Raw genomic sequence first — 23,530 nt, 5'->3', positions numbered from 1 at the left:
AAATGCAAGCAGACTTTATCCACCAAGGTTGGGGCAAAACTAGAACTGGAGGTCAAAGGCCAAGGGTGAAAAGTGAAATATTTTAGGGGAACCTGAGGGCGAACTTCTTCACTAGAAGGGTGGCACGAGTGTGGAAGGGAGTGCCAGTGGAAGTGGTGGATGTGGTGTTTGATTGCAACATTTAAGAGAAGATTGGATAAGTAAATGGATGGGAGAGTTATGGAGGACTGTGGTCCAGGTGCTGGTCAATGGGGCTGGTGCACTTGGGAAGATTGGAGTAGGTGAACTGAGAATACTACACTCAGTCACCATTTTATTAGGAACACCAGTACTCCAGCTCGTTAACGCCAATCTAATCAGCCAATCCCGTGGCAGCAACTCAATGCATAAAAACATGCAAACGTGGTCAAGGGGTTCAGTTGTTGTTCAGACCAAGCATCAGAATGGGGAAGAAATGTGATCTAAGTGACCTTGATTGTTGGTGTCAGATGGGGTGGTTTGAGTATCTCAGAAACTGCTGATCTCCTGGGATCTTCACGCAGAACAGTTTCTAGAGTTTACAGAGAATGGTGCGACATTCAGTGAGTGGCAGTTCTGTGGGTGAAAATGGCTTGTTAATGAGAGGTCAGAAGTGTTGATTGTGGATTTCAGGTAGAAGAAGTTGAGGGAACACACACACCAGTCTCTGATCAAAGGATCGGCAGTGGAAAGGGTGAGCAGATTCCACTTCCTGGGTGTCAACATTTATGAAGATCTATCCTGGGCCCAGCATATCAATACAGTTACAAAGAAGGCATGACAGTGGCTATATTTCCTCCGGAGTTTGAGGAGACTTGGTATGTCACCAGAGACTCTCGCGAGTTTCTACGGATGTATCATGGACAGCATTCTAACTGGTTGCGTCACCATCTGGTAAAGGGCTGCACAGCACAGGATTGGAAAAAGCAGCAGAAAGTTGCAAACACACCCAGCTCCATCACGGGCACTAGCCTCCCCAGCACGTCCCGCACCCAGTAAAATGGCCACTGAGTATATACTGGGCCAATGGGAGAAGGGATGCAGGACTGGCAGGGAAATATTTGGGTGGTGTGAGGCTATGAAAGGGGCCTGGTTGGTTGGTTGATTGGTTGCCGTGGTTCCTTCTTCCCATCCTGCCTTGCTGCCTACTCCTTCGCTTTGTTAGATCTGTCTTCACAACTCACTTTCCTCAATGCAGCCGAAGATTATCTGGATGAAGAACAAGATGGTGATTGGAGATGACCCAAAATTCCTGATGAAACACAACCAAGGTGTCCTGACGCTTCAAATCCGCAAACCTAGTTCCTTTGATGGTGGAAACTACACTTGCAAGGCCGTCAACGAACTGGGAGAAGATGAAGTGGAATGCAAACTTGAAGTGAGAGGTACGAATAGTTTCTCTCGTTGCTGTTCTCTATTAGCTCCATTGGATAAATACAGTTCAAAGTTCAAAGGAAATTTAAATATGAAAGTATATACAGTGGATTCTGGTTAATTTGGACATTTCGGGACCAGCACATTTTGGCCCAATTAAACACCCAGTGCTGATAATGGACTGCCTTTATACAAAGCTTTCAATGATTGCATCTTCAAAATCTTCATTTTCATTGTAACATTCAAGGTAACTGTCGATACCTTCAAATTCCTCATAGCTCCTCACTTGTTTTGGGTTGTGAAATCATCTGATTTTCACTCACAGCCATATCTGGCATCTTGAAGCCTGAATATTTAAAGCTGCAGTGAGCAAAACAGTTCTGAATTGTCTTACTGCTTATGTCTCACCAACTCTCGGTGACAAAATCACTGCTTTTTGAACACACATGCAACTGATGCTATTTAAAAACTGTTTGTTCTTAGCATGGTGTAAGGTCTAGAGGCCACGCAATTGCACACAATCAATGCTAGTTAGAAACTATTTGGCAACAACCTCATGTCCCAATTAAGCGGCATAGTGTCCCATATAAATGTATGGAATCCCTGCTACTTTCTCGCTTAGTTTTTCCAAATTATCCCAAATAAGCAGCTGCCCTAATTATTTGATGGCTTAATTAACTAGAATTCACTGTATATGTCACGACATAGTATCTTGAGATTGATTTTCTTACAGGCATTCACAGTAGAATAAAGAAATACAATAGAATCAATGAAAAAAAACTATTCAAACAAAGACCGACAAGAAACCAATGTGCAAAAGGAGGCAACTGTGCAAATAAATTATAATATTAATATTAATAACAATACAGGTTTGAGCCCCCCTTATCCAAAATGCTTGGGGCTAGAAGTATTTCGGGTTTGGATTTTGGAATATTGGCATCAATGTAATGAGATAACTTGGGGATGGGACCAAGTCTAAATGCAAAATCCATTATATGACGTATCCAGCTTACACGTACAGCCTGAAGGTATTTTTATATAGTAAATTTGTGCACGAAACAATAACATGCACATTGAATCATCAGAAAGGCAAGCTATCACTACCTCGGCCACCTAGGTGGACTAACTAGTGGCTGCTTGGCATTGCCATCATTCCCAATTCTGAATTTATATGCTACCGGAAAGCCTTACACTTGTTCAATACATATATGTACAGTAAAAGTGATTACATGCCGTGAGTATAATGTGTGCTGGATAACAAAAGCAGCACAACAGCATCGGGAGTCAGCAGGCTTTCAGTCTCCACCTACGATGCTGTGTTTTGATTAAAGTTTACAGTACACTGGATTTGCATTTTCCTAGGGTTTATGGAAAGTATAAAAACGAAGAAGAAGAAGAAGAAGAATAGCCCTTAACTTGGCAGTGGAGTTATCGGGGCACCGTCGTGACGGTGTTTCCGTAGCAAGCTATTCTTGTTTTTACGAGGCCGAGTTGCTAGCTCGAGTTGCTCAACCTGACTAGGATTCGAACTTGGGAACCTTCGCTCCAGAGTCCGGCGCTGATATTATTGCGCCACCAAGTGGGACATAAAAACAAAGGATTAAATTTAATTACAAGCAAATGTCATGAAAACTGTGGGGGGGGGGGAGCCAACATTTTACTTTTAACGCTGTAATGATGCTGGTCATGTTGCACTCAAACATTGGATTTTAGGTGGAGATGAAATTCAGATTTCATGCAAAAATAATATGCTTTGTAAGTACCAAAAAATCGTGGTGTTCTTCGCTTACAAAAGAAGGTAAGTGCAGCTCCAAACACTGCAAGTACATCAGTTCTGAGAAACCTGATGGAGCAGGTACATCATCGTTGACATCATTGTGAGGAGGAATATCAGAAGTGGCTGAGGGACCTGGAAGAGGATGCTGTCAGGATGAGGAGGCGCTGCGCTGGATGACATTTTAAAATGTTTCCTCCAGTGTCACCTGCCTCATTAACAATGGTTTTTGTCATAGCGATCTTTCTTTGATTTTAAATTACATGCTTTTTTGTTCTGTTATGAATGCTTGCTGCTCTAGACCTTCAATTTCCCCGCTGCTTTGTGATCAGCAGATGCTTTGTCACTAGAAATCTTTAAAAACTTAATGTGTGCTTTTTCTCAAATTTCAGCAACCAGCCTGCTGAATATTCAAACTTGCCTTCAATTTTCAGTTCGTCGTGATAGATCTTTGCTTGTTTCATGATCAGCGTACTGTTAAGTGGCATGTTCACTCCGACGCTGACGAATCCACTCTTTCAATACACGTTCGAGATCTTCACTTTTTGCTTTATGCTGTTTTTTCCTATTTTTCATTAACTTCTGTTCATTACTTTCAGCATAGAACTTCAACGGTTTGTCCTTCTGTTTCTTCAGGTTGTAGATGGTGGTTGTTCCAACAACATGCCCCTCTGTCAGATGCTTCACACTTACACTGCTGTCAAGTTTGCCCAACAACTTGACTTTCTGTGTTATAGATAAACATCGCGACAAAATGTTTCCTCTTTTTCTTTTCACTATTACCTGTAGGGGAAACTGCAAGCTTTTGTGACATTTTCAACAATATCTTCACAGCAATGAGCGGAGAACAAGCGCAAACCACATGGTAATCACTGTGAGTGATGCACGAAGGTCTGGCTCTGATGACTGCTGAAGACAAACTGTCGCCAACAGGGCCCCACTCAGGTTATGTGAGGTCACTCTTTAGAACTGCCTGTGCTGTTCGGAGACATGCCCAGTGCCTGCGAACCTTCGCAGCACCTTGTGGAATTTTCCATTTGTAATGTCATGCCAGCGCTCAAAAAAATTTTGGATTTTGGAGGTTTTCAGATGAGGGGTGCCCAACTTGTAATAATAAGTAATACCAAGGACTTGAGTTGAAGAGTCACGGCTGAAATGGTTCAGAGTTGAGGTGAGTGCACGTAGCGGTTAGTGCGGCGGCATTACAGCTCGGGCTGTCGAAGTTTGGAGTTCAATTAGATTAGATTATGAGGACACTCAGTCCTCGTTTATTGTCATTTAGAAATGCATGCATTAAAAAATGATACAACGTTCCTCCAGAATGATAGCACAAGAAACACAGGACAAACCAAGACTAAAACTGACAAAACCACATAATTATAACATATAGTTACAACAGTGCAAAGCAATACCGTAATTTGATAAAGAGCAGACCATGGGCACGGTAAAAAAAAGACTCAAAGTCCCGATAGCCTCATCATCTCACGCAGGCGGCAGAAGGGAGAAATTCTCCCCGCCATGAACCTCCAAGCGCCGCAAACTTGCGATGCAGCACCATTGGAAGCACCCGACCGCAGCCGACTCTGACTCCGTCCGAAAACTTCGAGCCTCTGACCAGCCCTCCCACACTGCCTCTCCAGGCACCATCCTCTGCTGAGCGCTTCAACCCCACCCTGGAAATTCTGGCATCTTCTGTAAGCAAGTTTGTACGTTCCTTCCTGTGTGTGCGTGGGTTTCCTCCAGGTGCTCTGGTTTCCTCCCACAGTCCAAAGACATACTGGTTAGTAAGTTAATTGGTCATTATAAATTGTCCTGTGCTTGGGCTTAGGGTTAACTTGTGGGTTGTTGGGTGGAGTGGCTTGAAGCGTTGGAAGGGCCTGTTCTGTGCTGTATCTCTAAATTATTCGTTATCCATGCTGGTTCAGGAATCTGATGGTTGAAGGGTAATAAATGTTCAGGATAATAAATTAGATTAGATTAGATTAGATTCAACTTTATCGTCATTGTGCCGAGTACAGATATAAAGCCAATGAAATGCAGTTAGCATCTAACCAGAAATGCAAAGAATAGTGTTATTTACAAAATAGCTGAATAAAAAGTAAGTGCTACAGCACACAAATATAAAAGTACTGAGACAGTACAATATGGGTGCAATACTGCTTAGCGCTGTGATGTGAGGGTCAGCAGGGTCACAGCCTCAGGGAAGAAGCTCTTCCCGTACCTGCTAGTGCAGGAGCGGAGGCTCCTGTAGCACTTACTGGATGGGAGGAGAGTAAAAAGTCTATGGTTAGAGTGAGATGCATCCTTGATAATGTTTTTCGCTGTGCCCAGGCAGCGTTTATGATAGATGTTCTCAATGGTGGGCATTTGGGTGCCGATAATCCGCTCAACCTCCTGTTCCTCCTGATGCCTGTAGGAGGAAGGGAGCATGGGCTGGGTGGTGGGGGCCCTTGATGATGGATGCTGCTCTCTTGGGGCATTGCTCCTCATGAACGTGATGAATGGTGATGGACTGGGCTGCATCCACCATTTTTATAGGCTTTTCTGCTTTTGGGCGTTGGTGTTTCCATACCAGGACAACCCATTCCGTACCAGTCCTGTGGGGATTAAGGCAGTGATCCGGTATCAGAGGGGTTCAGGCAGGAAGATCTCACTGATAACATCTACACAAGCCACCATATTAAGAATATGGCACCTGTACTCGTCTGGCTCATGCCTTCTTCTCACTGCCACTGTCAGGCAGGAGGTACAGAAACCCAAAGTCCTACCACACCAGGTTCAGGAACAGCTACTACCCTTCAACCATCAGATTCTTGAACTGACCTGCACAACCCTAACGATACCTCAGCAACAGGACATTACGGACCACTTCTTGCATGACCATGGACTTTCCTCTGATAGTGGTTTTTATTTTTGGATTAAGGCCTTGCTCCTGTCTGTGATGCCTGTACCTCAGTGTACCATACATACAGTATGTAGTGACAATAAACTCAGCTTTCAAAGTAAACTATTCATGTTCAAGATGGCGCCCGTGAACAAAGCGACCAATGTCCTGCAGGTAGTTCAAAAAATTTCTCTTTCACTTCTTCTTCTTTGTGATTCTATGACAAAGCTGCGTGTGACTGGAACCTGTGATTTGTAATTTGATGGTGTGTTTTCGGGCTGATTGGGAGATCTGGCGCTTTTCTGTCTCCGAGGGAAAACGGTGAGGTTTGGAGTGGAGTGCGCGGCCTGGCAACAGGGATCACGATCAACTCCATTGCTTCGCTCTGACTGAGGCATCGAGGGTGCGAGCCCATAATGGACTCCACTGCTTTTCTTCAGTTGAGGCGTCAGGCAAGGTTGAAGTCGATGAGGACGAGAGTGGAGGATGTTCGCTGCTGCCTGCCTGCCTTCCTCTCACTCTCGTTAGCTGCTGTCCGAGGAAAGTGCAGGAGTCTTGGGATCCATATTGCATGGATTGATCAGAGAGGCTGTGTACTTGTTTTGGGGGGGGGGGAATTTGGGGTCTATGTCGCATGTGTTCCTGGATTCTGGTTACTGTTTTTTCTCTGCTGTTATTGAGGGGTTTGATCAGGGTGATTGATATGGTGTGAGGCACCTCAGCGAAGAATGCTTTGCCCCGTGTCCTGCAGCCGGCTAGCAGCACAACACCGAACTGAAGTAAACTGAATACTCCTGGACTCCTGGTTTGACATTTAATGTTTGCTCACTTTTTGCCATTCGATTAATTTCTTCTTTTTTCGTGCATTGGATACTTGATGTTTTCCTGAACGGGTTCCATGGTATTTCCTTGTTTTATGGCTGCCAGCCGAAGGGTGAATCTCGCAGTGGCACTCTGTATGCATGCTTCTATTATAAATGCAGCTTGAACCTCTGAATCTTTGAACTTAGAGTCATAGAGGCATACAACTTGGAAATAAGTACTTTGGCCCAACCTCTCCGTGCTGAATGAACTGAACGGCTCCCATCTAAACTTGTCCCATGTGCTCGCGTTTGGCCCAGAGCCCTCTAAGCCTCTCCTGTCTAACTAGACGGTGCTTATATGTTGCTGATATGCCCACCTCAGCCACTACTTCTGGCGGTGAAGAAGCTGCCTCTTTTAAACTCCGGCCTCTGATCTTAAATTTGATCTGTGCTCTTGGAATAGGACAGAAGAAGTTCACAATGACCAAAAACACTTCTAATATTTGTGTTTTCTGTCTCTGATTCTCTTCCAGTTCCCCAGTAAGGTGCTTTCTGTGCATTGCAACGGCTTGGTAAGTGAAGATTTTATGCACCGTCCCATGTTCACCCGATCACATTTTCCTCACTCTTTTTGTGATGTAGAGCTGTGGGCCAAACAGAACCAAACACTTTGGCCCAACTCATCCATGTTGACCAAGATGCCTCTCTGAACCAGTCCCATTTACCCACCCATATATAAAGAACGATTAGCATTATTCATCACATGTACATGAAAACGTAGAGTGGAATGCGCCATTTGGGTAGAGGATGTGCTGGGGGCAGCCTGCAAGTGTCATAGAAACATAGAAAATAGGTGCAGGAGTAGGCCATTCAGCCCTTCAAGCCTGCACCGCCATTTATTATGATCATGGCTGATCATCCAACTCAGAACCCTGCACTAGCCTTCCCTCCATACCCCCTGATCCCCGTAGCCACAAGGGCCATATCTAACTACCTCTTAAGTATAGCCAATGAACCGGCCTCAACTGTTTCCTGTGGCAGAGAATTCCACAGATTCACCACTCTCTGTGTGAAGAAGTTTTTCCTAATCTCAGTCCTAAAAGGCTTCCCCTTTATCCTCAAACTGTGACCCCTCGTTCTGGACTTCCCCAACATCGGGAACAATCTTCCTGCATCTAGCCTGTCCAATTCCTTTAGGATTTTATATGTTTCAATCAGATCCCCCCTCAATCTTCTAAATTCCAACGAGTACAAGCCTAGTTCATCCAGTCTTTCTTCATATGAAAGTCCTGCCATCCCAGAAAGCAATCTGGTGAACCTCCTTTGTACTCCCTCTATGGCAAGGATGTCTTTCCTCAGATTAGGGGACCAAAACTGCACACAATACTCCAGGTGTGGTCTCACCAAGGCCTTGTACAACTGCAGTAGTACCTCCCTGCTCCTGTACTCGAATCCTCTCGCTATAAGTGCCAGCATACCATTCGCCTTTTTCACCGCCTGCTGTACCTGCATGCCCACTTTCAATGACTGGTGTATAATGACACCCAGGTCTCGTTGCACCTCCCCTTTTCCTAATTGGCCACCATTCAGATAATAATCTGTTTTCCTATTTCTGCCACCAAAGTGGATAACTTCACATTTATCCACATTAAATTGCATCTGCCATGAACTTGCCCACTCACCCAACCTATCCAAGTCACCCTGCATCCTCTTAGCATCCTCCTCACAGCTAACACTGCCGCCCAGCTTCGTGTCATCCGCAAACTTGGAGATGCTGCATTTAATTCCCTCATCCAAGTCATTAATATATATTGTAAACAACTGGGGTCCCAGCACTGAGCCTTGCGGTACCCCACTAGTCACTGCCTGCCATTCTGAAAAGGTCCCGTTTATTCGCACTCTTTGCTTCCTGTCTGCTAACCAATTCTCTATCCACATCAATACCTTACCCCCAATACCGTGTGCTTTAAGTTTGCACACTAATCTCCTGTGTGGGACCTTGTCAAAAGCCTTTTGAAAATCCAAATATACCACATCCACTGATTCTCCCCTATCCACTCTACTAGTTACATCCTCAAAAAATTCTATGAGATTCGTCAGACATGATTTTCCTTTCACAATCCATGCTGACTTTGTCCGATCATTTCACCGCTTTCCAAATGTGCTGTTATCACATCTTTGATAACTGACTCCAGCAGTTTCCCCACCACTGACGTTAGGCTAACCGGTCTATAATTCCCCGGTTTCTCTCTCCCTCCTTTTTTAAAAAGTGGGGTTACATTAGCCACCCTCCAATCCTCAGGAACTAGTCAAGAATCTAACGAGTTTTGAAAAATTATCTCGAATGCATCCACTATTTCTTGGGCTACTTCCTTAAGCACTCTGGGATGCAGACCATCTGGCCCTGGGGATTTATCTGCCTTTAATCCCTTCAATTTACCTAACACCACTTCCCTACTAACATGTATTTTGCTCAGTTCCTCCATCTCACTGGACCCTCTGTCCCCTACTATTTCTGGAAGATTATTTATGTCCTCCTTAGTGAAGACAGAACCAAAGTAATTATTCAATTGGTCTGCCATGTCCTTGCTCCCCATAATCAATTCACCTGTTTCTGTCTGTAGGGGACCTACATTTGTCTTTACTAGTCTTTTCCTTTTTACATATCTATAAAAGCTTTTACAGTCAGTTTTTATGTTCCCTGCCAGTTTTCTCTCATAGTCTTTTTTCCCCTTCCTAATTAAGCCCTTTGTCCTCCTCTGCTGAACTCTGAATTTCTCTCAGTCCTCAGGTGAGCCACTTTCTCTGTCGCCATGCTTCCGGTGCCAACGTGGCACGACCACAACTAACCCGTACGTCTTTGGAACGCGGGATCGAACCGGAGCATCGGGAAAAAACCCACGCAGTCATGGGGAGAGCAGACAAACCCCTTACAGACAGCGATGGGAATTGAACCCCTGACTTAAAGCTGGCGCTGTTAATTGTTACGCTAATGCTCAGACCCACTGTGTCTCACTGTTGCCCACCACCCCTTCACCCATCCAAGCTCTAAGTTCTGATATTCCCTCCTCAAATGCCTCCAGCCTTCCATTTCTTCTTCCAAAGCATTCCTTAATATCCACCTTCTTGCCGATAGTCCTAATATCTCCGTCTTTGAATCGATGGCTATTTTTATCTGATTAACTGTCTATCAAGCACTTTGGGATTTTGGTAGTGGTAAGGGTCCTCTATAACTGATTTTTCTATTCCCTATCCTGGCTCCCTTCTTTCTTCTTTTCTTCTCCGGACCTGCCCATTACCTCTCTCTGGTGCCCCTCCTCATTCCCTTTCTCCCATGGTCCTCTCTCCTCTCCTATCAGATTCCTCCACCCAGCCCATCTAGCCCATGCTGAACTGTTATTCTGCCTAGTCCCATTGACTCACACCTAGACCACAGCCCTCCATACGCCTCCCATCCATGTACTTTTCCAAACTTCTCTTAAATTTAACCCGCATCCACCACTTCCACAGGCACCTTGTTCTACAATCTCACCACCCTCTGAGTGAAGAAGTTCCCCCTCATGTTCCCCTTAGATAGTTCACTTTTCACCCTTAACCTATGACCTCTAGTTCTAGTCTCATCCAACCTCAGTGGAAAAAGTCTGCTTGCATTTACCCTATCTATACCCCTCATAATTTTCTATATCTCGATCAAATTTTCCCTCATTCTCCTACACTCCAGTTCTCAACAATTACAAGGAATATATGTGTGTTCTCTCAAGCTGATCTGATCTGACCTCTCGCCTTATGACCCACAGGTAGCTTCAGTTCAGTTTTCCAATGCATGGCAACGGTCTTCTTGTGGCAGCAAAGGATTGTGGGAGTAACGGCAACCTTCCCCCTGAAGCAGATGCACCGACTCTCATCTGTGTAACGACAGAAGTACAATGCTGTTTCATGTCGCCCATATATATTTTCAGGGAAAATAAAACAATTACACACTGATATTTTTGTTTAATTCTATCTTTGGAAAATACAGTCTCTGAGCATGTATCTTATCTGGTTGGTGGCAAGGCAATTCTATTGACATCACAGTGTCATAGAAACAGCACAGTACAGGCCTTTCAGCCCACGATGTTGTGCCGACTTTACAACTCCAAGATCATTCTATCCCTTCCCTCCCACATAGTTCTCCATTTTTCTATCTTCTAAGAGTTTCTTAAACGCTCTGAATGTATCTGACTCTACCACTAGTCCTCCACACACTCACCACTCCCTGTATATATAAAAAAAAGTGCCTGTGACATTCCCCCTTTACTTTTATCCTTATTTACTGACTGTTATGCCACAGGTGTTTAGGGCAGCAATGAAGATCCTCCATCTCTGGCGGTGTTCAGGGCTTCCTTCATCACGTCAGAAGCTTCCTCTCGGTTTTCACTACTGTCAGTCATGCAAGTCCCAGGTGGAGACTCAGGAATACCATCACACTCAGATGGAGAAGGATTCTTCATTGCTGTTTCCATAACAATTTAGTTTTCCCAGTTAAGGTTGTTAGCCCTGAGCTGAACCCCCAAACCTGGAGGACCAGTACACCACTCTTAGTCCTCTACCCTTTGACCTGTTTGGCATGGGTGACCCTGCCAAGAGCTAAAGCCTAAAGTCTCTGGGTCATTGAGGCACGCAAACCTCCAAACCACGAGAAGGTTGTGGTCCTCTTAGTGGATACTTTCATCCTGACATCTTAAAATTTTTGCTCCCTGGTGTTAGCCATTTTCGTTCTGGGAAGAGTCTTTGGCTGTCCACTCGATCGATATCTCTTATCATCTTCTTATCTTATCACAGAGCAGCACAGTATGGATGCAGGCCCTTCGGCCCGAGTAGTCCATGCCAACCATGGATACCATTTTCCTGCGTTTGGCCCATATCCCTTCAAGCTCTGCCCTTCCAGGTTTCCTGTCCAAATCCTTTTAAGTGATACTATTGTACCCGTCTCAACCATTTGCTTATTTTTGTTGGAATGATCTGACTGTTCAGTTGGGTGGGAATGACTAATATTATTAAAGATTAAAGTCTGTCCCGAGCCTTGTGGCCCATCAGGCCGGTGCTTATCTCGGTTTCCGTGGCTTGAAGTGACTGAGAGTACGAGACTCCCCCCCCCCGGATAGGACGCCAGTCTTTCACGAGGTTAACCCCCACATTTTTGCCGGTACCCATTCTCAGTTGGGTAGACTGGAGCATTGTGTGGTTAAGTGCCTTGCTCAAGGACACACACGCTGCCCCGGCTGAGGCTTGAACCCACGACCATCAGATCGCTAGTCCAATGCCCTAACCACTTGGCTACGCGCCACACATGATGACTAATATAAGGGGGCATAATTTTAAGTTGATTGTTGGAAGATGGCATGGCTGGGATGATGGGCATCTTATTTATTTAGAAATGCAGCACAGTAACAGGTCTTTCCAGCCCAATAAGACCGTGCCTGCCAATTGCACCCAAAATGACCAACTAACCCAGACGCCTTTGGAATGTGGGAGGAAACTGGAGCATCTGGAGGAAGTCCAAGCAGTCACAGGGAGTACATACGAACTTCTTACAGACAGCGGTGGGAATTGAAGCCAAGTCTCTGGCTTGGTAATGGTAGATGCTGTCTTCCTGAATCACTGCCTCACATAGATGCTACTGATGATGGTGGGTGTGACGTACCGGGCTGATTCCACTGCTTTCTGCAGCTTCTTACTTTTGAGTTGCCATACCAGACCAGCAGTACATCTGTAGAAGTTTGTACGAATGTTCAGTGACAAGCTGAATCTCCTTTATACCACACACACACTGATTTTTATGGTTCAAGTTCAAGTTTAATTGTCATTCAATCTTGCACACATATACAGCTAAAAAAACAATGTTTCTCCGGGGCCAAGGTGCAAAACACAGTGCATACGGTCACACGCTCACATGTACTTACGATAGCACATACAGTCGCAGAATAATTATTAGCACAAGACCCTGAATGGCGTGGCCTGAAGATTGATAGAGCGTGGATGTTGTTCTGGAGCCACGTTTCTACAAGAACAAGTATGTAGCAGTTGCTTATCTCGCCCCGTGTCAGCCACTAAAAGTGTCCAATCAGTGTATCAAAAATCAAAAGTGTTAGAGCTCATTATCTCCAAAGGAAATGAGTGTTTGGAACATCCACCACAAATACTTTTTAAAATCTGTCTAATTATATGCCTTTTTGTTTTATTTATTTGTTAAAACACTATAAATACCTGATTCTAACCATCCTTTTTTCATTCCCGGTGGCAAGGTTCAGTCTTACACTCACATAAGGGTAGTAGAAAGAAGAGAGCATAGCCTAGATGTGAGGGGTCTTTGATAATAGATGCTGCTTTCTTGTGTCATGTTAATGTGCTCAGTGGTGGAAAGGTCTTTTCCTGTGATTGTCTGGGCTGTATCCCTCACTATCTGTAGACTTTTCTGTACCTAGGGTTCTGATGCAACAAGTTAGGAAACTCTCCACTGTACATCATTAGAAGTTTGTCAAAGTACTTCACCGTACTTGACAAGTGTCAAACTGCGTTAACTGACCTTACCAATTCAATACATGACAAGTGGTGTCATCAGTCAACTGGCATACGGTTTTGGAGTTGTACTTAGCCACACAATCATAGGTATACACCCACACACCCGTCCTCCCTCCCTCATGGGTGCACCTGTGCTGAGGAATTGCACTCTGCACTAAAATTTATTTTTCTTTTAATAGTTCCTTCTTGGAAAAAAAATGAATATGTTTATATTTTTTGTGACTGCTGCTGCAAGTTTTTCATTGCACCTGTACATACGACAATAACCATGACTATGACTTAAGAGTTGGGGGTGACAAGAAGAACTGAGATGTGTATATTTCAATCACGGGGGACGGAATATGCTGATTTAGGGCCCCCAACATCGTTCAACACCACTCCTTCCCAGGGAGAAGGTCCTCCTATGTCCCGTCATGCCCTCTGCCATAGTCAGCCAGAATCCCGTGATGCCGCGGGGCTGTAATTGCCCGGTGATGGAACGGATGGTTGTCCGGGGCGGCTTCTTGCTGTTGGCGCTGTTGGGCGTCGGGCTCTGCAACACCCGGCGGGTGAGTGAGGAGAGTCCGGTCCTGGGGGCGCCGAGGCGGGGTGGGGAGGAGGAAGAGCGGAGGCGCGGGGACCGAGGCCGGGGGGAATGGGACAGCCGGGAGGTGAGGCAGTTGACACAGGCAGAGGCTGCAGGTAAAGGCGCGGTGCTGTCTCTGTCCCGGGTACTGTGCCCTCCACACGCGGCTCAAAACAAGTTTATTGTCATATGTACAATGGCAAACTTACTTTCACAATTGACCTTCCAAAGAGAAACAACTCGCACTGTCCAGATTAAATTACGTTTGTCGTTTTCTCTCTGCCCACTTTCCCAGCTGGTCTGTATCTTGCAGAGTCTTTTACGAACCCTTTGCACCATTCACAACACTGTTAATTACTGTATTCTCTACAAACTTACGAATCAGCCATTTACATTTTTATTTAAAACATTACATAAACAACACAGGTCATTGAGGAACATCACTGGTCTTGGAGCTTGAGTTAGAAGAACACCCTTCCACCACTACCTATATTGTCTTCTCCAGCCAAGCCAGTTGTGAATCCCGTCTGCCAAGTCTCCGTGAATCCCATATGTCTTAATCTTTTGGATCAGCCCATGATGAAGGAAAGTTTTTGAAGTCTTAAGTCTGTGGGTATGACTTCCACTGCCCTGACCTAATCAGTCATCTTTGTCATTAAAAAAAAAGGTGGTCAAGTTAATCAGGCATAACACAGAACATAGAATAATACAGTACATCCCGAGCCCATGACATTGTGCCAACCTTTTAACCTATCCACAATCAATCTAACCCTTTCCTCCCACACAGCCCCCAACCCTCCATTTTTTTCTTTTATCCTTGTACCTGCACGCAGTGGCCACTTGATTTACACCTGTACACCTCATCAATGCAAATATCTCATTAGCCAATCACGTGGCAGCTACTCGATGCGTAAAAGCATGCAGACATGATCAAGAGATTCAGTTGTTGTTCAGACCAAACATCAGAATGAGGAAGAAAAGTGACCTAAATGACTTTGTGGAATAATTGTTGGTGCGAGACAGGGTGATTGAGTATCTCAGAAAATGCTGACCTCCTGGGATTTTCACCGACAATAGTCTCTAAAAATTAAAGAGAATGGTGCAAAAAAACAAAAAAAAAAACCATTCAGTGAGTGGTAATTCTTTGGGTGAATACATCTTGTTAGTGAGAGGGGTTGAAGGCTAATGACCAGACTGGTTCAAGTTAACAAGAAGGTGACAGTAACTCAAATAACCATGCGTTACAACAGTGGTGTGCAGATGAGAGTCTCTGAATGCACAACACTTCGAATCTTGAAGTGGATGGTTACAGCAGCAGAAGATCACAAACTTGCACTGTGGCCATTTTATTTGACACAGGAGGTAGCTAATGAAATATTCACTGAGTGTATTTAAGATTTCCTTAAATGCTCCTAACGTATCAGCTTTTACCACTTCAGGCACTACCAATCCCTGTGTTCTAAAAGAAAGTTCTGACGTCTGGAGAGAGAGGCCTAGTCAATATTGGGGATATTAAGGTTAAAAAATGGTGACTGCCATATTGCTTTTACGTCTTTCCATAATTTGCTTGCATCTCTGTCTCTCTTATCAATACAGACTTATGGGAGGCTTGTAGTATAGTCCCGTTGTAGTGATTGTGTCTCCTTGTTCCTGAGCTCTCATGTTGCATCACCAGATGAGCCCTTTACAATGTCCTCTCTAAGTGCCGCTGTAGTATTCTTCCCTGATCAGAGCAGCGCAGTGGTATAGTGATTAGCGTAACACTTCTACAGCGCCAGCACCCTGGGTTCACAGCTGTCTCTGTCTGTAAGGCATTTCTATGTTCTCACTGTGACCATGTATGTTTCCTCCGGGTGCTCGGGTTCCCTCCCACATTCCAAAGGTGTATGGGTCAGTATGTTAATTTGTCACTTGGGTGTAATTGAGCAGCATGGATACATTGGGCCAGAAGGGGCTGTGATTTTATTGTGTCTCTAAATTTAAAAAAAAACTCTATTGAAGTGTAAGCAACACACATCAAAGTTGCTGGTGAACGCAGCAGGCCAGGCAGCATCTATAGGAAGAGGCGCAGTCGACGTTTCAGGCCGAGACCCTTCGTCAGGACCTGACGAAGGGTCTCGGCCTGAAACGTCGACTGCGCCTCTTCCTATAGATGCTGCCTGGCCTGCTGCGTTCACCAGCAACTTTGATGTGTGTTGCTTGAATTTCCAGCATCTGCAGAATTCCTGTTGTTTGCGTTTTTTTCTATTGAAGTGTACCATTCTTTGTGAAGATATCAAGGGAGAGGGCAATTTCTAGAATGATAATGATATTTATTTACTGGATTATAGTTGGGAGCTCAACCTCCAAGGATACATATTTTCTGGAAAGGCAGAGGAGGTAGGGTGGCTCTATTAGTTGAAAAACAAATCAAATCCTTATAAAGAGGTGAGATGGGATTGGAATATATAGAATCCTTGTGGGTAGAGTTAAGAAACTACAAGGTAAAGTGTGCCTAATTGGAATTATATACAGACATCTGCACAACAGAAAGGCATGTTTGAAAAGAGCAATGTTACAATAGTAATGGGGGATTTCAATATACAGGTAGATTGGGAAAATCAAACACGAGGAATTCTGCAGATGCTGGAATTTCAAGCAACACACATAAAAGTTGCTGGTGAACGCAGCAGGCCAGGCAGCATCTCTAGGAAAAGGTACAGTCGATGTTTCGGGCGGAGACCATTCGTCAGGACTAACTGAAAGAAGAGCTAGTAAGAGAATTGGGAAAATCAAGTTGGTGCTGGATCCCAAGTGGGAATTTGTAGAATGCCTACAGAATGGTTGAGCCCACTATGAAAAAGGCAGTTCTAGATTGGGTGTTGTGTAATGAACTAGATTTGATTAGCAAACAACAGGAATTCTGCAGATGCTGGAAATTCAAGCAACACACATCAAAGTTGCTGGTTAGATTTGATTAGGGAGCTTAAGGTAAAGGAACACTTAGAAGACAGTGATCATAATATAATAGAATTCACCCTGCAGTTTGAAAGGGAGAAGATAAAGTTAGATGCAACAGTATTACAGTGGAGTAAATGTAAATACAGAGACATGAGAAAGAATCTGCCCACAGTTGATTGGGAGGGACAATAGTCGGGATGACGGCAGAACAGCAATGGCTGGAGTTTCTGGGAGCAATTTGGAAGGTTCAAGACAAACACATCCCAAAGATGAAGTAGGATAAGGTAACAATGTCTGACAAAGAAGCAAAAGAGTGGGCATATAAATCAGAAAAATTAGTGGGAAGGTAGAGGATTGGGAAGCTTTTTTAAAAAAAAACAACAGAAGGCAGGTAAAGAAGCCATAATGAGAGAAAAGATTAAATACAAAGGTAAGCTAGCCAATAATATGAAAAAGCATACCAGAAGTTTTTTTCAGCTATCTAAAGAATAAAAGAGAGGTGAGAGTGAATATTGGATCACTAGAAAGTGATGCTGGAGAGGTAGTAATGGGAGACAAAGAAATGGCCGATGGACTTAATAAGTCCTCACTATGGAAGACACTAGCAGAATGCCAGAAATTCGAGAGTGTCAGGGGACAGAAGTGAGTGTAATTGCTATTACTACAGAGAAGGTGCTTGGGAGGCTGAAAGGTCTGAAAGTAGGTAAGTCATCTGGACCAGGTGGACGAAAGAGGTAGCTGAAGAGATTGTTCCCGCATTAGTAATTATTTTTCAAGGATCACTGGATTCTGGAATGGCAAGGTGCTGCTTTGGAGACTACTTAACAAGTTAAGAATCCATGGTATTGCAGGAAAGATATTAGTGTGGATAGAAGATTGGCTGACTGGTAGGAGGCAAAGAGTGGGAATAATGGGGCGGCCTATCCTGGTTGGCTGCTGGTGACTAGTGGTGTTCCACAGGATTGGTGTTGGGGCCGCTTCTTTTCACATTACATGTCAATGATTTGGATCTAGGAATTGATGGTTTTATGACCAGGTTTGCTGACAATATAAAGATAGGTGGAGGGACAGCCAGTATTGAGGAAGCAGGGAGTCTGCAGAAGGGCTTGGGGAGAAAGGGCAAAAAATAGCAGATGAAATATAGTGTAGTAGGGAATGGAATGGTTATGCACTTTGGTAGAAGGAATAAAGGCATAGAGTATTTTGTAAACGGGGCGAAAATTCAAATATCAGAGGTGCAAAGGGTCTTGGAAGTCTTTTTGCAGGATTCCCTATAATTAACTTGCAGGTTGAGTCGGTGGTGAGGAAGGCAAATGCAATGGTAGCATTCACTGTGTGAAATTTAGACTATAAGAACAAGGATGAGGCGTATAAGGCATTGGTCAGACTGTACTTGGAGTATTGTGAGCAGTTTTGGGTCCTTACCTAAGAAAAGATGTGGTGGCATTGGAGAGGGTGCACAGGAGTTTAACAAGAATGATTCTGGGAATGAAACGGTTAATAGATGAGGAGCATTTGATGGCTCTGGGCTGGTTCAAGTTTAGAAGAATGAGTGGGGATCTCATCAAAACCTATTGAATAGTGAAAGACTTGGATTGAGTGTATGTAAAGAGGATATTTCCTGTGGTGGGGGAGTCTAGGATTAGAGGGCACAGCCTCAGAATGGTCATCCATTTAGAACAGAGATGAGGAATTTTTTTAGTCAGAGGGTGGTGAATCTTGGAATTCATTGTCACGGACAGCTGCAGAGGCCAAGTCATTGGGTATATTTAAGGTGAAGGTTGATAGGTTCTCTCTTACTCAGGACATCAAAGGTTACAGGAAGAAGGCAGGTGAGAGGGATAATAAACCAGCTGTGATGGAATGGCTGAGCAGGCTAATTATGCTCCTATGTCTTGTGGTTTTATATCAAAGATGCAGATCAACATTAGAACAGTGTGGCTTGTTTTTAAATAAAAAAGTTTCACATTCCAAAGCCTGAAATATTTTGAGAGGGTGAATAAGTGTAAATTATTTCCATTTGCAGAAGGATCAGGATCTGTGGACATTGATAAAAAGTAATTGTAAATGGAAAATGAACTAGAGGCAAGATGAGTTGTCTTCACACTCCCATCTATGGCTTTGTTATTACACATCATTGCCTTGAGTTAACTGGAAGGATGTTCAGTAATAACCTTCAAAATGTGATTGTTTTAAGAGAAGAATTCTGGTATTTTAAAGAAAATAGACATGAACAGGCTATACGGAATGGATATCCCTATGTCACTTTGTTCTTTGATTCTATTTAATCAATTGATTTTCATATGCAAAACAGAATTGTAGATTATCGGAGTGACCTTGCTCAGTGCATCTCGTCATTCAGGGATTTTCACATTGTGATTAAATGTTATTGGCATGTCACAGCAGCAAGATCATACTCTTGATTTAAGTTTATCTGTTTTCTAATGGGGACATTTTTAAAAAAAAGAAAAATGAGACATTAAGTTAAAATAGTTGGGGATTACATCTTTCAGTTCAACTAAAATAGTTATTTTTTTCAAGTTTTCAAGTTCCACTCTTTCTTATCCTGTTTGGGTAGCCTGAATTAGAGGAAGGGTTTGAACCCCTTATCAGAGCAACTGTGCTGGCATTGGAAAGGATCCCGAGGAGGTTCCATGCAAATGATTCCGGGAATGAAAGAGTTAACATGTGAGGCGTGTTTGATGGCTCTGGGTTATGGGGAGAAGGGAGGAGAATGGGTTAAGGGATTAAAAAAAAATCCCCATGATCAAATGGTAGGGCAGACATAATAGGCCAAATGGTCTAATTCTGCTACCATGACTTATGGTTTACATGTAGAAACAGCATGTGTGCATATAGAACATTGTAGATCCTGGAAATGTGAAAGGAAAACACAAACCATTGGAAATACTATGTAAATGGGGTGCTATTAATGTAGCGAGGATCAGAGTTAACCTTCGACTTGATGTTTTATTGGAGCTTACTGTCATGCATGGTACCTAATTTGCTTAGTGTTTTGAGCATTTTCTGTTTTTATTGCAATACCATAACTATTTGCTGTCTTCTGAATCTTTACGCAACACCAATGAGCAGCAAGTGCTGCACATACCATCTGTAGTCAAAGGATACTTGTTGGCTAAGTCACCTCTTATGGACTGTACTGAGTGGAAGTTACTAAAATTAAACTTGGGCAATATAAAATAAAGCCTGGTGGGGGTACAGCATGGTAGTGTGGCAGTTGATGCAACGCTTTTTAACACTAACCATCACCATTCAGTGTTTAGTTCCCGCCATTGTCTGTAAGGAGGTTGTGCGTTCTCCCTGTGACCAGATGGGTTTCCTCTGGGTGCTTCGATTTCCTCCCTCATTCCAAAGACATACAGGTTAGGGTTAGTAAGTTGTGGGCATGCTATGTTGGTACTGGAAATGTGGAAGTTGAATCTGGATAAGTCACTCAGAGACCGTATAAGTACAAACTCTTTATTCAAAGCATCCGGGGCTTGCTCAGTTAGTCGCTCAAATGGGAACAGTCTGTCTGTGACTGTTCCTGCCCGATTTACCAACTAACTCACAATTCCCCTTACAGAAGAGATATAGTCATTCAGGTACCCTCCCACACATACCCAGCTGGAGTCGGACTTATCTATTGCTTGACAGTACCGAAGGTCAAATTACAGAACAGGCATAATGGACAGAACATACACCAACAGGCTGGAGTTGTCTTATTTCTATGCATGAGTGCACATGGAGATAAGCATCCTGAAACCGTAGCTAGCTAGCTACCTTCAAGAAGAAATAATGCTTAGCATTGAATAACAAAATTAGCACATGTTGATTGTCAGCGGTTTCTCTCAGGCTATGTCCACACTAGACCGGATAATTTTGAAAACACTGGTTTTGCGTAAAAACGATAGGCGTTCACACTAGACGTTTTTGAAAATACCTCTGTCCACATTAAAACGGGTATTTGGGCAAATCTTCTCCTACTGGGCATGCACAGGACACGTCTACAGAAAGCAACCGAAATGGAGGTGGTGTTCTATTTCCGTTCCCACCACACACTGGTTCGGCCGGGTCATCTCCAAAACTGCCGGTCTTTGTACGATTGATAACGGCGTTGACGTTGTGCAGATCCATTGCACAGCAACTGTGAGCACAAAGGACGCCTTTTTGTACGTAGATATGCTGCCTGTACGTGGTAGATGGCTATGTTTAACTCCAAACAAGCTATTAACATAGACAGTAAAGTAAACAACACATGCATGAAGCTGTCCGCCATTGTTGTTGTGGTGTTGGGAGGTTGCGTTCAAGAAAACAAGGAAATGCCGCGCTGCCACATCCATCTGTTCCGGCACGTCATGACAGCGTTTTAAAAATAGCCGGTTACCCCGTATTAGGCTTTTTCAGATTTATTCACTCTGGAGAGCGTTTCTGAAAAGCTCCGTTTTCAAGGGAGGAAAATGCCATTTCAGTGTGGACGGAGGGTCAAAACGAAGAGAAAAAGCTTCGGTTACAGATTTATCCGGCCTAGTATGGACGTAGCCTCAGAAAAACAGGCTGCTATTGTTTAACGAAGTGTTAACCCGTTTTACATACTTTATCAGAAACATGGTGATGCTTAAGGGCAGCCCCCAGCACGTCCTTGGATTTCGTTGGCGATTGATGCAAAATGATGCATTTCACTGTTTCAAAGTTTTGATGTACCTGTGTCAATTGAAGGTAATTTAAAAAAATCTTTAAATCTTTATAGTATTGGATTTTGTAATAGGTGGAACTGGGAGTTCAAGTACACTTGAATTATTCACAAAGCTAAAGCTCTTCCAGTCTTCCTGGTGTTCAAAAGTTAATAACTTACATGATATATCAGCACAACATGTTATTTTTAACATTGATCTTTGGATTTTTGATTTAGTTGTTTGGTTATTCAGTGTGAATTGCGTGTCAATAACAGACAGGAGTAGATAGGAATGGAAGAAGATTTGAGTATTGGTTAAAGTGGCTGCTAGATTGCTTTCATGTCACTGGAACAGGAACTTTGAAACCACCACATTTGTCATATTTTATATCTATTTTATATTTGCTTTCATTAAAAATCGTCTGATGTGGTATCTCTGTTTGATTAAAAGACTGTTTAATTGCTTAAGTTGTAAATGTCAAGCAGTCAATCTCAAACTTTCTCATCTCAGGCCAAGTTTCAAGCCCATTCATCTTTGGAAATATCACTGACTTGCTAGTCAGAAGCTGAAAAACAACATTAATGCTATTGGGACATACCGTGAGTGTAATGTTGAATTGAAGTAATAGTTTGGTTGAACAGAAATGAAATAAAAATTCAAACCAGAGAATTGACTTTGGTTTTCTGTATTTGCAGTATGATGGCGACTGTCTCTTCATTCTGGAGTCTCATGTCTAAGAGCATTTACTAATTTTAGAGAGTCATGTTATTAGTCATGGAGTTAAAGAGCATAGAAGTGTGCCCTGTGGCCCACCATGTTAATGCCAACCATCATGCATCAAATTCATTTATTTATCTGATGTATAGCGAAACATACAGTGAAATGCGTCATTTGCGTCAACAACCAACACAATTTAAGGATATGCTGGAGATAGCCTGCATGTATTGCCATACACTCTGGTCCCAACTTAGCACGTCTATAACGCTTGGCAGAACAACTCAGAACACAAAATAGAATACAACAAGCAACAAAACAAAAGCCAAAAAAGACCCTTTCCAAGTGTGTGGGAGAGAGGACAGTCCTCCAACCTCAGGACAGGTCTTCATTCTTCAGGCTTCAGCCATTGGGCTTTGACTTCTGGACTTCAGATTGACCAATCTTTGTTATCAACTCCTGGACTAGCCGATGACGGGACCTCGAACTCTAGGCTTTCATGCCTTCTGCTCACACAATCATCCAATCCTATCCTGGGACCCACTGACCTGGGACAACCTGTCATCTATGGATGTCCTTTGTCACCCATCCACATCACAAAACTGTAATCTGACCTTTGACTCCTCACATCCTTGTCCCGAAACTCTTAAACTTGACTCCTATCTGCTGCCTTGTTCCCAAAACCATCCCTACAAACTTAAAAATAACCAAGTCTGAGCCATGACTTTGAGAGGAATTGCAACTTACTGCCATCTTGATTATCTACAGTGTATTAATTCCACACTCATTTAAATTTAAATACAGATTCCTTTCTAATTCCTCAGTTCACTATCCTTCAAGACTGCTTCTTTATCTGAGGTTATTGACCCCTTGGAGGTCCATGGATAGATTTCGGGGGTCCATGATCTTGGATGGGGAAAAAAATATAATTTCCTTCAATTATGAATGTAGGCAACAAACCATAGTAATATTAACGGTACCTGTGACTTAGTCACTAATATAAATCACAAATATTTTCATATCACCTTATAGTTGTTACAGATATCTCAAAATACAGTTTACGGTACGCTCATCACTACTTTGAAATTACAGTAGTTATTAAACTTACCAGTAGATTGAAATGTTATATACAGACCCCCTAAATGGTAGTAAAGATGTGGTCTACAAATTACAATGGGAGATAGAAAATGTATGTCAAAAGGGCAATGTTATGATAGTCAT

General features: G+C 43.3%; 2 protein-coding genes across 5 annotated transcripts in view; both read left to right on the top strand.

Annotated features, from left to right (window-relative positions):
* The window catches only part of mybpc2a (myosin binding protein Ca), a 113,622-nt gene extending 102,785 nt beyond the window's left edge, over positions 1-10,837 (top strand). The window contains exons 29-31 of the mRNA XM_063062541.1: positions 1,217-1,403; positions 7,387-7,425; positions 10,651-10,837. Of these exons, the coding sequence (XP_062918611.1) occupies positions 1,217-1,403; positions 7,387-7,397 (198 nt within the window). The 3' untranslated portion in view covers positions 7,398-7,425; positions 10,651-10,837. The remainder of the gene's footprint in view (positions 1-1,216; positions 1,404-7,386; positions 7,426-10,650) is intronic.
* A 2,993-nt stretch (positions 10,838-13,830) lies between these two features.
* emc10 (ER membrane protein complex subunit 10) overlaps positions 13,831-23,530 on the top strand; it is a 103,651-nt gene continuing 93,951 nt past the window's right edge. For 3 of the 4 annotated variants that reach the window (XM_063062539.1, XM_063062537.1, XM_063062540.1), the window contains exon 1: positions 13,831-13,962. In XM_063062539.1, the coding sequence (XP_062918609.1) occupies positions 13,861-13,962 (102 nt within the window). In that variant the 5' untranslated portion in view covers positions 13,831-13,860. Of the gene's footprint in view, positions 13,963-21,523; positions 21,639-23,530 lie in introns of all 4 variants that reach the window. The other variant, XM_063062538.1, reaches the window with a different exon arrangement.

Source organism: Mobula hypostoma, chromosome 11 (assembly GCF_963921235.1).
Source record: "Mobula hypostoma chromosome 11, sMobHyp1.1, whole genome shotgun sequence".
Classification (NCBI taxonomy): Eukaryota; Metazoa; Chordata; class Chondrichthyes; order Myliobatiformes; family Myliobatidae; genus Mobula; species Mobula hypostoma.
Note: the sequence above shows the minus strand (reverse complement) of the source record. Positions and strands in the feature narration are given on the sequence as shown.